Below are 14,549 nucleotides of genomic sequence, written 5' to 3'. Positions count from 1 at the left end.
TATTATGTGTGGTTTAGCAAACATGCAAAACAGACTTTGCAGTCTGATTAATATATACCGACAACATTATCGATGGACATATCCGTTAGTAGTAGTCGTAATCTTCATACTGACGGATCCTACATTCGTCGGTAATTACTTATATTACCGATAGATAAATCCGTCAGCAATTACTGACGGATTTGACATCCGTCGGTAATATTTATAGACAAGCCTATTATCGACGAAATTTTGGTTATTGAAAATCTGTCAGAAATTAGCAGTTATCGACGGATATCCGCTCTTACCAACGGATAATGCCGTTAGTAATACACGATTTTCTTGTAGTGCAATTATAATTTTTTATTTGTAATAGTGACTATTTTAGTAAGCAATAATTTTTTACTTTGTAAATTGGTATTTAAATGGGTCACTATAGTGACTAACAATGTTTGTCACTAAACATTACTAAAAAATCATATTCCTACCAATTTTGTTTTGAATTTTTTGTAGGAAATAATTATAAATTTTGTTATGAAAAATAATTTGCAGAAAATTGCTGCCAAATTTTTTGCAAAATATTTTTTATAAAACACTTTTTACTACAAATTTTCTAGAAAATACTTGCGAATTTTATAATTTTGTAGGAAATAATTACCCACGGAAAAATTACCTGCCAATTAAAATTCTTAGAAAAAAATAGCATGAAAAAGTATTTTCTTGCAAATTCTTTCGACAAATTTGCAAGAAAATTCTCATGTAATATGAGAATTTTTAGTAGTGAAAATTGATTACTAACTAGCCTTTTCTTTTAGTGTAGTGACATACTCTTCTAAGCATAAAATCTTTACATGTTTCTCCTATTTTTTTTTTCAAAATAGTTAACTATATGTGAACTAGGAGTGATTATACCAAACAGATATTTGGATTGCATAAACCTGATTCTACGAAAGGACAGTGGAAGTGTCGGGTGAGACAAAATAGCAGCAGGCACAACGTATTAAACTAACGTAATTTGTTCCAAATAAAAGCTTTCTTACAATGATATATTACGATCATTCATAGTGTACCTATCATCAAATCATAGTAATAACAAAAGAAGTGTTAAAAATATTTGGATTGAAATAAATAGCATAACAATAAAATATTAAATTCAATTATAAAATAAAGTATTTATGATATTTGATTTGAAATAATAATAGTTATAATAAAAGAATTATTAATTAATCAGCGTCACATAAATTCAAAATTTATGAAGTTTAAAAAAACTACAAACCCTTGACATAATTATGTAATTACTTTCATATGTTGGATACAAACATATAATAGCATCACTTAAGGACCGTAATTTAGAATTATGTGTGATTTATTAATAACTCATGCCAATTGCTACATCGTACGTAATAATCAGCCATATCCATTTCGGTGCCTTGGTTTGAACGTTAAGTTAACAATGAGAATGAAGACATGTTACAAGCATCTTATAACTGTCCTCTCACAATGCATATATAACTGTCCTCTCACATTGCATGGAACATAAACAAACATTCTTTTCCAATGGCCAACACTGTTGTTAGTCTGTTTTCACTATTCCTGCTTTGCATGGCAGCAGCAGCAGCAGCTAAAGGGAGAAAAACACTTAGTTTAGACCATCAATGGCTCACATCCTATCCAGTTATTGATGATGATGTTGATGGTATCTGCAAAACTATGGTAGAGACACAAGGTTACAAGTGTGAAGAACACAAGGTACACATGCTACCATTCTGTTGAATCTACTTGGTGATTATTGTGAAGGCAATTCAGTGATTGTTTTTGTTGGAGGCAGGTTACAACTCAGGATGGCTACATCCTCAGCCTGCAGAGGATGCCGGCAGGGCGGTCCGGCGACAAGGCCGATAAGCCGCCGGTGCTATTGCAGCATGGCATCTTTAGTGTAAGTTGTGTTAATTAATTGAGAGATAGACACATAATAGTAGTAGTAAAAAACAATGTTTGTTTTCTATGCTTTTAAAAGTGTAGAACAATGTAATATATTTGTCCCCAAATGTAACTAGGTTCTAACATTAACAATTTAAGACGTGTTTAAAAAATAAAACAACATTAAAAGAGTTAAGTTTAAGGAATTATTTGACAAGTTGAAGACTTGTTTTGTATTTTCTTAGGTTGAGAGACTAATATGATTGAATTGTATACCTTTAAGGATCAGAGTGGTGATTAAAAGTGATGATTGAAAAGAAATGAGAAAACTGAACAAGATAAAGAAGATGAAAATCTGAGAAGTGATGTTAACTAACTTGTGGGGTGTGGTTACAGGATGCTTCAACATGGCTGGTGAATTCTCCAGATGAATCATTGGGGTTTATCTTAGCAGATAATGGGTATGATGTGTGGCTGGCCAATGTTCGTGGGACAAAATACAGCAACGGCCACACATCACTTGATACTAATGACCAGGTTCTTTTTCTTATGGGAAATGAGAATAATAGAAATACATGCATTTCAGTTTTCAACGATAATTTGCTTTTCTTCATTCTTATGTGTAGGCTTATTGGGATTGGTCATGGGATGAATTGGCTGGTTATGATCTTTCTGCTTTCGTCCAATATGTCTACAACTATACTGGTCAGACAATGCACTATGCAGGTCATTCCTTGGTGAGTTCTTCAAAACTAGAGTCTAAAAATGCCATATTTCTGGTTTGTATGCGTTTAACAATGACCTGAAATTTCAGGGAACCTTAATGGCTTTAGCTGCTTTATCTCAAGGACAAGGGCTGAACATGTTGAGATCAGCTGCACTTCTTTGCCCAATTGCTCATATGAATCAGATTCCATCACTGCTGACAAAGATTGCAGCTGATACATTTATAGCTAATGTGAGATGTTAGATGATATAATATTGTGTTTAATAGTTGGGCTCAGCCCATTATGTATTTCTGGGATTTGGCCCATTATCGATATAAATAAACTGTCCTTTGTGTAGGGTTTACACAAGGGAGATTAATCCCAAAATCCTATTTCATCTTATTTTACATGAGAGATAGAAGAAGATTATTTGTGTTGGAATTAAAAATTTTGCTGAATACTATTTGATTGATGAAAATAATTCCCTTTTTCTTAATATTACAGGACTTGTACTGGTTAGGAATCCGTGAATTCAATCCAAACGGGTACCAGAAAAAACCTTGATCTTTGAAATTTGCTATCTCTTTCTGCAAAGTGTATGAGTAGTTGCAATGTTTCGTAATGAGCAGGGGGGGTGCTGCATCAAATTTTGTGGAAGACATCTGCAATAAACTGAACTTGAACTGCGCAAGCCCAATGTCACTTGTCACAGGTGCTATAAATGTTACTAACTCTACCAGAAAATAAATTTTTACTTTATATGTATATAATATATATGATACTGATTCTTGAAAAAAATTACACTATATTGCTTACACTCAAACTTTAGGTCCAAACTGCTGCCTAAATTCATCCATGACTGATGTCTCTTCTGAGCCAACAGCAACTAAGAACTTGATCCATCTATCTCAAAGTAAGTCTATTTATTATGTGAGAAAAGTTATGATTTGATTTTGACACGTTTCTTTTATGCATTCTTATAAGACACATTTGAATAAATTTATAGATATGAACTTGTATGAAAAAAATAAAGAAAAATCAAAAAGTGAAAGGAAAAACTTCATAAGATAAAACTAATTTATATTAACTTTATATCAACTAATTTTAGTTTATAGATTTTTTTCTAAGAAGGCCTGATATCTATAAATACAGACCCCATGGTTTGTACATAAATTATTTGTTGATATTTGTTCCTATGGATTTGCATCAGTGATCAAAACTGGAAAAATAGCAAAATATGATTATGGTGATGAAGGAGATAACATGCAGCACTATGGACAAGCAGTTCCTCCTCTTTATGACATGACAGCAATTCCAAATGACTTCCCTCTTTTTGTGACTTATGGAGGGCAAGACCTGCTATCCGATGTAAAGGATGTGCAGGTTTTGCTGAATGACCTCCAACATCATGATGGGAACAAGCTTGTGGTACTGTTCAAAGAAGATTATGCTCACCTTGATTTTGTTAGGGCTGTCAATGCTAACCAAATTATTTATGATCCTATCATAGCTTTCTACAAGGCTAATTGATTTCTTACAACTGTTGTTAATAGTAGTACTTCAGGTAATGTAAAGTTCTTTTTCATCATATGAAGTTATTTCAATACAATATATTTCAAAGTTTAAGACACTATAATTCACTGCCAGGGATTTCATAAACCCCGTAAATTATCAGGGATTTCAAACCCCCAATATTTCCTAGGCCTACTATGAAAAATATCAGCTACTTTTTATGACTAGATAGCAACAACTTTTTACTTTTTAGAATTCAGACTAGTAGTCATCCCCTCTATTGTAAGTACAAGAATTTGTTTTTTCCCGAAAGCTGTCGAAAATATATAATTACATATATAATTACACATTATATATTTAGAATTTTTAATACGTAGAAAGATATTGGAAATTAGCATGCTCCAGAAGCTCATAATAGTTACAAAAAATTAAAATTTAATGACAAACTATGCTTTTACAAAGTGTGTTAATAAGATTGTACAATAGTAAGATAAAGGAATTCACCTTACTAACGGTTTTCTGGATTATCCTTATTGGTATTGGGCTTGCCAACATTTGGTTGGTTCATTGCCTGATACTGCTCGATTAAAAAATAAAAAACATAAGCAACTTAGTTCATTCTTATTGTCCTCATTCAAGTTGTTCTTGGGCTTTGTTCATCAATATTTCTCTGGAACCTTATAGCCAATGCAACATCCTCATCCTCCTGTGTTGTTGTTGTCAGTGCCACAACCCTCCTTGAATTGTTTATGCTTGATGCCCCACCAGAAGGTTGTATGCTTGTATTCCTTAGGTTAGCATAAAATATTGTTTCAAGACTTAATTTTTGAGCTTTTTGCTCACTATTTAAGGAGCCAACTACTTTTCTTGCCTCAATTTCTTGGGGAAACAGGAGCTGGATTGTGTTCCAGAAGATTGTGTTTACAGTGCATGATCGTCCATTGCTGCAATTGATAAAGAGGGATTATATATATAAGCTACTGAAATAGGATGCTTCTAGGGCAGAAAGTAATTTAAAACATTTACTTTTGCCACACTTGTCTGCAACAAATCGTAGACATTTTCTATAAAATCTTTAGAATTGAAGAATAAAAAATCTACGCATTCATGTATATTAAAACTTAAATTTGGTACCGCATGGAAAAATTACTAGCATATTTGTCTGCAATAGTTGAAAAATTGTATTCACACCAGATATCTAGGATTTGATATATTAAAATTAAATTAAGTACCCCTAAAGGAAATTTTCTAGAATAAACATTAGAAGGCTTTTACAGCCAAAATCAAATATCATTCACGTGAGGAATTCAACCACATCTACTGCTATTGCTTATCCTAAAACAAAAATAAGAAACAAAGAAACCCGTAGCCTATCATGTTATAATATAAACCATCATTCAAGAATTCAATTTCATATTATGAAATCACTAGCATAAAAATTGTGACATTGGTATCAACGTAACTCAAGAGCCAAACAAAGCACATCATAATTAAAGCCTTATATATATATATATATATATATATATATATATATATATATATATATATATATATATATATATATAAACACATCACTACTACAAGACAATCATTCTTCTGATAAAAAGTTAAATTTCAGCTCACATGATAAGCTGGTGAGTGTATTATCCTTAACAACTAGCTTTTGAGGATGGTTTTCCCAAGTGCTTGGGTGCTTATCACAAGGTGTTGGCAACTAGATCAGATAATAACAAGTGAAAAAGACTAAATTATACAATCAACACACAATTTTACCATAGTGAAAGTAATCACAAAAGTGTGAGCAATACCAGCATGAGGGAGCCTACAACCTGCCTGGCTAGCTCAGTTGATTTTCCACCAGATACCTTCTGAAGGGATTCCTTGAAATCCTTATACCTGATATTTATATAATATTTAATAAATGCAAGAACTAAGAAAATAATATATAACTAGACAAAGCCAAGGAAACAAGAAAATGCATTGGATAACTCATACTTGTGCAAAAACTCAAGACCCCCAACAGGCTTAGATTCAGAACCTAGAAGTTCAATCATGCCTTCCCATTGCTGTAAGAGAATGGAAAAAAACTAGAAATCTAACTAATTATGAAGAAAACAAATTCGTAAATAGGAATAAACTAGTATATATGAAAAACTTTCAGTAATTTATTTATTGGAGTATTATGAGAACTACCTTGAAGCTTTCATCAAATATTGACTTTCCAACAGAATCAAATAACTGTTGGGCAATCCTATCAAGACAAATAGAATCTTGGGCTTGTTGAAGCCAAAATACCCCAACACCCTTATGACCATCCTTCTAGTGGTATACTCTAACAATCTACATATTTCTTATGCAGGTCAGTTTTTGTTGTGAACAATAGATTATTAGGATAAAATATAGTCTTAATATCATAAAGCTCAAGCTAGACACACAATTAAGATCTGTAAGTTACCTTCATAATGTTTGAACTAATACCATCAAGCTCATACAAGTGGAATATTTCAATGTTCTACAAGAGTAGCAAGTATATGTTTGTCACTCAAATTATATCAACCAATATACTTGGGAATAGATAGTAACTAACATTAAGAAGCTAAAATAGTTACCTTAAGCAACACATTATTGTGTTGAACAAATTGCCTATACAATGAATTCTCTAACAAGCCCATTCCTTGCTTCATGCACAATGAAAAATATATTGGAGCTATCTGCAGATATGTAAACATTAGACCATAAGAGCACTAAACAAATTACTTTCTCAAATAACATTATCATTTTCATCAAACTCTAATCTCATAAAAATCTTTCATTTCGTAAAGCTTGTTTTTGTCTGTTGGTATTGGTAAATCTTGTTTATTTTGAGACATTAGTATCATCTTTGATAAAGTCAGCCTTGGATTTATAGAATTCACCTACATCACCGTCACATTGTATAAAAACTAACTATATCAAATCTTGATGTGGTAATAATCAAGTGGTAGGTTACATTGAAAATGCATTTATAAGTTTCAAACTTCAAAGCACTAGTAGCTTTCCAGTTAAAAGGAGGAAGTTTCCAAAACAAGTGTATAGAAATTGAGCAAATTAGGGTAGATAAGATGAAACTGGAGCCAGGTTTGGTAACCTTCCCTTTCAATTTAAGCTTATAACAGACAGAAAATAAACTCATTTGCTTATAACAGACAGAAAATAAACTCAGTAAAATGAACCATGCTAGTTGAAAGCATGCTTGATTGCATATCTTCTACAAGGCTAGATATTACAACATAGCCAATCAAACTCAAGATTTACATTTGGCTTCTTCAAAGAAATAAAGCCAAGCTAGACCAACATATTTTCTTGTGCATTGAGCTTGAGCTTATAGTGCTCAGCTTGACTCATCTACCCCTCCAGCAACAAGGATAGCCAAATAATGTCATTGTGCTATGATAAATTTTTTAGACACACCATTTAGATCAAAGTCAAACCACCACGGACAAGATTTAGTCATCTAATCCTCAATAGGTGTAACTCCAACTATCCACTAGACATGCTCATTCACTTACACAACTTCTCATCCACTATAATGGTGACACTTCAGAACCCAACATTCAGAACCACAACCATAAGTAAGCTTACTCAAGTTTTTGATCCCTTGTATTTATAAAATTCATAACCACAAGAACACCTTTCAGACATTATCACACAAAACACCACCTTGATGCCAAACAATTGACTATTTCATTCCCTTAGAGTATACGAGCATCATATTTAAGCAGCATTTCCAGCTCCATACATTAATAGGCACCAGCCTTAGGCACAAAAAATAAACAAAAAAGAAATAGTTTCCGAAACATTATTAGTATGGGAAAAGACAAAAAGGATTTGTTCAGAAATTTTTATTCATGAACACTTCTAGGTGAAAAAACAATTAAAAGTCATTCTAGAAAAAAAGTTAAAACAAATAAACATCGACAAACTTATGCATAAACTAATACAGTGATATAATAACCCAAAGAACTTAACTAAAATACACTCTTAAGTTTCAACCTCTTAAAACTGATTCAGAGCAAGATGAATGTAATTGGAGCGAATAAGAGATTTAAGGCATGAGAAATTCGAAAATCAAAAAGGGAAAAGAAACCTTACTAATTGAACGTTGTGATTGAGAGATGCACAATAGAAGAGCAAAATTGGTTTCAGACGAAGATTCGCAGCGTGAAAATGTCTTTTCTTATTCGAGACGAAGATTTGAAGCTTACGTTTTACAAGCATCGCGGAAGATAAGCACTTGGGAGAAAAAGTAAAAATAATACGGGCAAAGGAAAAGATGAAAATGAGTCAAAATGTAAAGCTTTGCTAGGCTTCATTAAAAAAATGATTCGGACTTGTCAGGGTTTGAAAAACCCCAATTACGTGTTGATTTTACTGGAGGTTGTTTTAATCCTTAAAAAAAACCCTGTTAAAATACCTTTTTCTTGTAGTGAATATTTAATTTTACATAGATCTGTAAATAGTAAGATGTATAATATTATATGGATATATTTTGTAATGTTGAAATAAATGGTTAAATGAAATTATTATTATATGTTGAGAATAATATTTAAAATAATTATTTTATTTAGGAATTTAATCTATAATCTATAACTATATATAAAGGGGATTCCCTCTTTTGTGTCCACATTTCATAATTCCAACTTTACCCTTTATAATTTAATTATTTATTAAATTTTTAAAAATTAACGGTTACTTTTACAAGTTTTTATAAAATTATTTACTTATCTCCTTTTTCTTTTTTTCTCTTACTATTCATCAACAGTTATTTTTCTCTTATTTTCTCCGTACATTTTATTTTATTTTTTATAAATATACTTTTATTTTATTTTAAATTAATAACATTACAATATCATCAATTATTAATATAATTCAAAAAATACGTACACACAGGCGCGATAGCGCCTGTGTTTACACTAGTAATATATAAAGGGATTCTCCTTTCTGTGTCCACTTTCTTTAATTCCTATTTTACCCTTTTTAATAATATAATAAATTATTTATTATTTTTAAAATTATTTCAAAAGTAACCGTTATTTTACAGTTTGTTTATCTCTGCAACCACATCATTTCTATTCCTTTCGTGAAGTTGTTTTGCCTTACTTATTGTCTTTGTTTTCACATTCACTTTGTCGATGTTATTTATCTTCATTGGACTTCATTGGAGAAAACAATAACGGTATCCATTGTTCCTTTTCATTTATGATTATTCGTTTTGGGTAATTGTCCAATTTCCTTTTTTCATTTATGTTATAGATGTTGGCGAGATCTTCTTCATTGGTGATGGAAATCAGGGTCTCCAAGTCTCCCTTGGATAATTGATACTTCAAGATCACGAACGAACCGCAAAACTCAGTAAGTTTGACCATCACTTCTGCACAACGACGCATCAAAACGTTAAATTAAATTCATGAAACAAAGTAGCGAGTGAAAATGTTACGAAACGAACCTGAAAAGGAGATGAATGAACAAAGGAACAACAAAAGCACTTACTTTCGGAACCTCCAAAACATGTCAGATTCAAAGCCAACTTAAGGATACTTCATATCTGGAACATTGTAATATATTTCATATACATTTCAAATTAAATTAACAAAATTTTAGAAATTATTAACGCAATGTATTCTAATTTATTTTAAAAAGTACCGTGGCCACTATAAGATAATTATCTAAACAAAAGCTGTAGTTTATATTTAGATTAAATTATTTTATCTTTGACATTTGAAGGTTAATTAATTCTTAAATTATCAAGCACTGTGCAAAGGAACAATGTAAAGTTTTTCGTTGTGGAAATGGAAGATGAGTGAAGATGGTAATAGAATAATGTTTGGCGGGAGTGAAAAAGAAGATAAACATATATTAGAAAACAGTAACAATTATAAATATATTTTTAACTTATATCTATTTTTAATTAATTTTATCAAATTACTTCAATTAAAAGTCATTGGTATGCATTATTTTTACTTTATGAAATAACTACATATCAAACTTTATTTACTACAGGTACATAATGAAATAACAGGGTTTTCAATATAAAAATAATATTCTTATACATAAGAGGGGTGTGTTTGTTTATATCATATATCACTACAAAAAAATTAATATTCAGTGGAGGTTATTTTATGGAGGTCAGAAAAATCCTCTACAAATTATCATAATTCGTAAATTGTCTGGAGCGCAGAAAATAATGGAGGTTTTAGTTCTTTCTTGCAGAGATTTATAACCTCCACAGTTATAATACATTTTTTTTTCCTTTCCCTCTTGTTCATCAATAGTTAATTTATGTTGTTTACATTCCATTTCAAAAAATATTTTCATTCTATTTATTTACTATTATAGGATTTGTAATTATGATTTTGATATAATTTATTACGGTGTTGAATAATAAAACACCTTTAAGTATCGTTAATTTTCGCAATTGCTTCCTTTTTTTTCTCTATGTATCAATATATGATTATACTTTATTACCAACTATCATGGTTTTTAATTTTCTCTTTATTTATTACAGTGATATTGGTTTTTTATTATGCATTTTTTTTCATTGATTTAATACCACACAGGTTATGGTTTTCCTACACAAAGATTGGAAGGATGTAATCATAATGAAGCAGGACAAAGTAATACACACGTCAGTGCCCTTCAACATGGTTAGTAAATTATTTCCATCAATAGTTAATACTAATATTGGTACCATTGAACCTTATTTGTATCTTTTTCCTACCATAATTAATACATGTTGTGCTTTAAGAATGCACTTTTCATACTTTTGCAATTTATAATACTACATTATTTACTATTCCTCCAATTTATCACAATAATGTAGATATGCTATATGGATTCCCCCGAACACATAATAGTGCTAGAAATTTTTTAAATACGGTTCCGATGCTCAAATTTCAATTGTCTACACCAACTACATGTCCACATTGTCATGCACGATTATTTTATCATGAATCGCGTGATATGTGTTGCTCTGGTGGGAAAGTCTTACTTCCACGTGTTCCTCCTCCACATGAGCTTCTTCAAATATTTTCAGATCAAACATCTGAAAGTAGACATTTTAGACAACATATAAGAAGTTATAATCATGTCTTCTCATTCACTTCTCTTGGTGTTCATATGGATGAAACTATAGTAGCAAATGGTCGTGGTATATATAGTTTTCGTGCTCAAGGTGCAATCTATCATAGGATAGGAGGATTTTATCCAAATGATGGGTCCAGACCCCGGTTTTTGCAGTTGTACATTTATGACACTGAACATGAATTACAAAATAGAATGTTGGAAAACCCTCAACTTCATCAAACTATTGTTCATAAATTGCAACAAATATTACACCGGTGCAATCCTTTTGTGCATGTATTTCGACAACTTGCTCAAGAACCAAATATTCAGATATGTTCTTTACTCATTAAAGAGCGTCCTGCGAATCAACCACAGTATAATCTTCCAACTGCATCTCAAGTAGCAGCTATTATTGGTACTGCAGACACAGAATCAATGGCACGTGGCCGAGATATTAAAGTTGTAGGTCATGATGGAAATTTAATAAACATACAAGAAAACGTAGGATATTATGATCCTTTACAATATCCTTTATTATTTCCATTTGGAACATATGGTTGGGACACCAACACAAAAAATCATAATGGCCAAAGTATCTCTTGCCGAGAATATTATAGTTTCATGCTTCAGGTAACTTCTATCATAATTATCCCAGTTTCATTAAATTATGTAATATTAAGAAGGCTAACATATTTTAGAAACACGTGATTATTTAATGTAGATTCGTCCAAATGATCAGTCTGTAATATTACAAGCGGGACGACTTTTACAATAATATGTTGTAGATAACTACGTTAAGATTGAGACCGGAAGGTTACGATGGATTCGTAATCATCAAAACAACATTCGTGCTGAAGTGTACCAAGGTTTGTAGGATGCTTTGCATGAAGGACAAACCCACGCAGGTAAATATATTTAAAACAACATTTATTACATCTAATTATATTATCATTCACTCTTTCATTTCTTTGAAGATACTGTTGGAAAGAGGACAATATTACCATCGTCATTTATTAGTAGTCATCGAGACTTGACACAACGATATCAAGATGGTATGGCAATTGTTGCTCACAATGGAAAACCTGATATTTTTCTTACAATGACATGCAATCCATCTTGGAGTGAAATTTCTTCTGAACTACAAAATCAACAAACTCCACAAGATCGCCCTGACTTGCTCACAAGAATCTTTCGAGCAAAATTTGAGCAATTAAAGGAAGATGTTGTTAATAAAGGAGTCCTCGGAAAAGTTAATAGTTATATGTATGTTACTGAATTTCAAAAACGTGGGTTGCCGCATGTACATATGCTATTGATCTTAGATAATAATGATAAGTTACGTGATCCACAAGATTATGATAGCATTGTAAGGGCAGAAATACCAAATAAGGCAGAAGAACCACAATTGCATGAAGCTGTGTTGAAACACATGATACATGGTCCTTGCGGAACTCTCAATCCTAGATCACCATGTATGAAGCGCAATCAATGCCAAAAGAGATTTCCCAAGGATTTCTTGGAAGAAACACGACAAGGTAATGATTCATATCCACAATATAGAAGACGTTTTGATGAACCAATTTCCATAAATAGAAATGTGACTGTTGACAATAGATGGGTGGTTCCTTATAATCCTTGGTTACTCTTAAAATACGACTGTCATATAAATGTTGAGGTCTGTAGCAGCATCAAAAGTATTAAATATTTGTATAAGTATGTTTACAAAGGAGCAGATCGAGTAGCAATGGAGATTCATAGAGGACCAATTATAGATGAAGTCCAGCAATATCTCGATGCTAGATGGATTTGTGCTCCCGAGGCTTTATGGAAAATCTTCAGATTTACAATCTATCGAATGAATCCAGCTGTTGAAAGATTGCAAATTCATTTACCAAATCGACAACAAGTGCGATTTTATAAGCACCAAAACATCAATGACGTGTTGAATGATGATAACAACTCCAAAACCATGCTCACACAATTTTTTGCCCTCAATCAAAGAGATCCCCAATCTAGAACATTTTTGTATCGGGAAATTCCATAGCATTATTGTTGGAATAATAGACATAAAGAATGGTATCCAAGAAGGTCAAACAAGAAAGTTATCGGCCGAATGTATACTGTGTCTCCTTCTGAAGGAGATAAGTTCTTCTTGCGGGTTTTGCTTTCTCACATAAGAGGACCAACCAGTTGGGAATATCTATTATCACCAAATGAAACATATTGTCACACATTCAAAAAGGCGGTTGAGAAATGGGGATTTTTAGAAAGTGACAATAGTATTCATGAATGCTTAGTTGAAGCATCAACTTTACAAATGCCATATGCTTTACGAAGACTATTTGTGACCATATTACTTTTTTGTGAACCAACTGATATTAGAAGCCTTTGGAATCACTTCCACACCTATATGCTAGAAGATTATACTTCAACCAACACTTCTGTCAATGAGAACTTGATTCCTATGTTATTGAGGGATTTAAATGACCTTTTAATTCAGCATGGTAAAACAATCAAGGATTTTGATTTGCCACCTTTATCTTATGATGCATTGGCAACTACTTCAGTACCAAAAATTATACAAGAAGAATTATCAATACAGATACCTAATGAAGATGTTGACAATGTACACAGATTGAATCATGACCAACTCATTGCCTTCAATACCATTTTAGATGTAATCAACCGTAATCAAAGTCAAGTCTTTTTTGTGGATGGACCAGACGGAACCGGTAAAACATTTCTTTATCGTACTTTAATTGCACATTGTAGGAGCAACGGTCAAATTATTTTAGCTACAGCCTCCTCTGGTATAGCAGCAACATTATTACCGGGTGGTAGAACTGCACATTCTCGATTTAAAATACCTATCAATGTCGAGGCCGGTTCGTTTTGTTCTATAAGTAAACAATCAGATCTTGCAAAACTAATAAAAATAGCAAAGGCAATTATTTGGGATGAAGCACCCATGATTAACAGATATGTTTTGGAGGCACTAGATCGAACATTAAAGGACATTCTAGATTCTGATGCTCCATTTGGGGGGAAAGTGATCATATTAGGAGGTGATTTTCGTCAGGTACTGCCAGTTGTTCAAAAAGGTACAAAAGCACAAATGATTTCTGCCTGTATTATTAACTCTCATTTATGGAGTAACACAAAGATATTACATTTACAACAAAACATGAGATCATTACAAGATCACAATTTTGCTGAATATCTCATGCGCATTGGAAATGGTATTGAACCAACACAAGTTGATGACATGGTTAAAATACCCCAACAACTAGCAATATCATGGGAAGGAGAAACCTCAATACAACACCTCAT

The 14,549-nt window shown here is 32.0% G+C and overlaps 3 protein-coding genes across 10 annotated transcripts; 2 read left to right on the top strand and 1 right to left on the bottom strand.

Annotated features, from left to right (window-relative positions):
• The first annotated feature begins 1,536 nt into the window (after positions 1-1,536).
• Positions 1,537-4,136, top strand: LOC114186725 (triacylglycerol lipase 2-like). The gene is made up of 9 exons (XM_028074715.1): positions 1,537-1,728; positions 1,808-1,915; positions 2,296-2,436; positions 2,526-2,636; positions 2,714-2,857; positions 3,111-3,151; positions 3,236-3,318; positions 3,436-3,519; positions 3,817-4,136. Exons 1-9 carry the CDS (start codon positions 1,537-1,539, stop codon positions 4,134-4,136), a joined length of 1,224 nt encoding a protein of 407 aa, XP_027930516.1.
• A 386-nt stretch (positions 4,137-4,522) lies between these two features.
• LOC114187263 (nuclear pore complex protein NUP85-like) lies at positions 4,523-8,450 on the bottom strand. 8 transcript variants are annotated; one of them, XM_028075461.1, is made up of 7 exons: positions 8,250-8,450; positions 6,728-6,829; positions 6,574-6,630; positions 6,114-6,184; positions 5,927-6,014; positions 5,742-5,832; positions 4,523-5,062 (listed from the first exon to the last, which is right to left on the bottom strand). In XM_028075461.1, exons 1-7 carry the CDS (start codon positions 8,373-8,375, stop codon positions 5,040-5,042), a joined length of 558 nt encoding a protein of 185 aa, XP_027931262.1. In that variant the 5' UTR covers positions 8,376-8,450; the 3' UTR covers positions 4,523-5,039. The 8 variants fall into 8 exon arrangements, 6 of the variants coding, with proteins under 6 accessions (XP_027931262.1, XP_027931263.1, XP_027931259.1 ...); XR_003605220.1 differs by lacking the exon at positions 5,742-5,832 and having other exon boundaries at positions 6,312-6,630; positions 8,250-8,325; XM_028075462.1 differs by lacking the exon at positions 5,742-5,832 and having other exon boundaries at positions 8,250-8,449.
• Positions 8,451-11,117: 2,667 nt separating this feature from the next.
• On the top strand, positions 11,118-13,263 carry LOC114187811. The gene is made up of 3 exons (XM_028076184.1): positions 11,118-11,811; positions 12,005-12,085; positions 12,194-13,263. Exons 1-3 carry the CDS (start codon positions 11,118-11,120, stop codon positions 13,261-13,263), a joined length of 1,845 nt encoding a protein of 614 aa, XP_027931985.1.
• The last annotated feature ends 1,286 nt before the right edge of the window (positions 13,264-14,549 follow it).

This window comes from Vigna unguiculata, chromosome 6 (assembly GCF_004118075.2).
Source record: "Vigna unguiculata cultivar IT97K-499-35 chromosome 6, ASM411807v1, whole genome shotgun sequence".
NCBI classification, from domain to species: domain Eukaryota; kingdom Viridiplantae; phylum Streptophyta; class Magnoliopsida; order Fabales; family Fabaceae; genus Vigna; species Vigna unguiculata.
Note: the sequence above shows the minus strand (reverse complement) of the source record. Positions and strands in the feature narration are given on the sequence as shown.

Excerpts from the sequence above, each read along its gene's own strand:
- LOC114187263 (XM_028075458.1), bottom strand. The coding sequence starts at position 8,375 with ATGCTTGTAAAACGTAAGCTTCAAATCTTCGTCTCGAATAAGAAAAGA. Across the intron at positions 6,830-8,249 it reads TCAATCACAACGTTCAATTA|ATAGCTCCAATATATTTTTC; the intron begins GTAAGGTTTCTT and ends ACATATCTGCAG. Across the intron at positions 6,015-6,113 it reads GGTCTTGAGTTTTTGCACAA|GTATAAGGATTTCAAGGAAT; the intron begins GTATGAGTTATC and ends TATAAATATCAG.
- LOC114187811 (XM_028076184.1), top strand. The coding sequence starts at position 11,118 with ATGTGTTGCTCTGGTGGGAAAGTCTTACTTCCACGTGTTCCTCCTCCA. Across the intron at positions 11,812-12,004 it reads AAAAAATCATAATGGCCAAA|ATAACTACGTTAAGATTGAG; the intron begins GTATCTCTTGCC and ends AATATGTTGTAG. Across the intron at positions 12,086-12,193 it reads TCGTGCTGAAGTGTACCAAG|ATACTGTTGGAAAGAGGACA; the intron begins GTTTGTAGGATG and ends ATTTCTTTGAAG.
- LOC114186725 (XM_028074715.1), top strand. The coding sequence starts at position 1,537 with ATGGCCAACACTGTTGTTAGTCTGTTTTCACTATTCCTGCTTTGCATG. Across the intron at positions 2,637-2,713 it reads ACTATGCAGGTCATTCCTTG|GGAACCTTAATGGCTTTAGC; the intron begins GTGAGTTCTTCA and ends CTGAAATTTCAG. Across the intron at positions 2,858-3,110 it reads CTGATACATTTATAGCTAAT|GACTTGTACTGGTTAGGAAT; the intron begins GTGAGATGTTAG and ends TTAATATTACAG.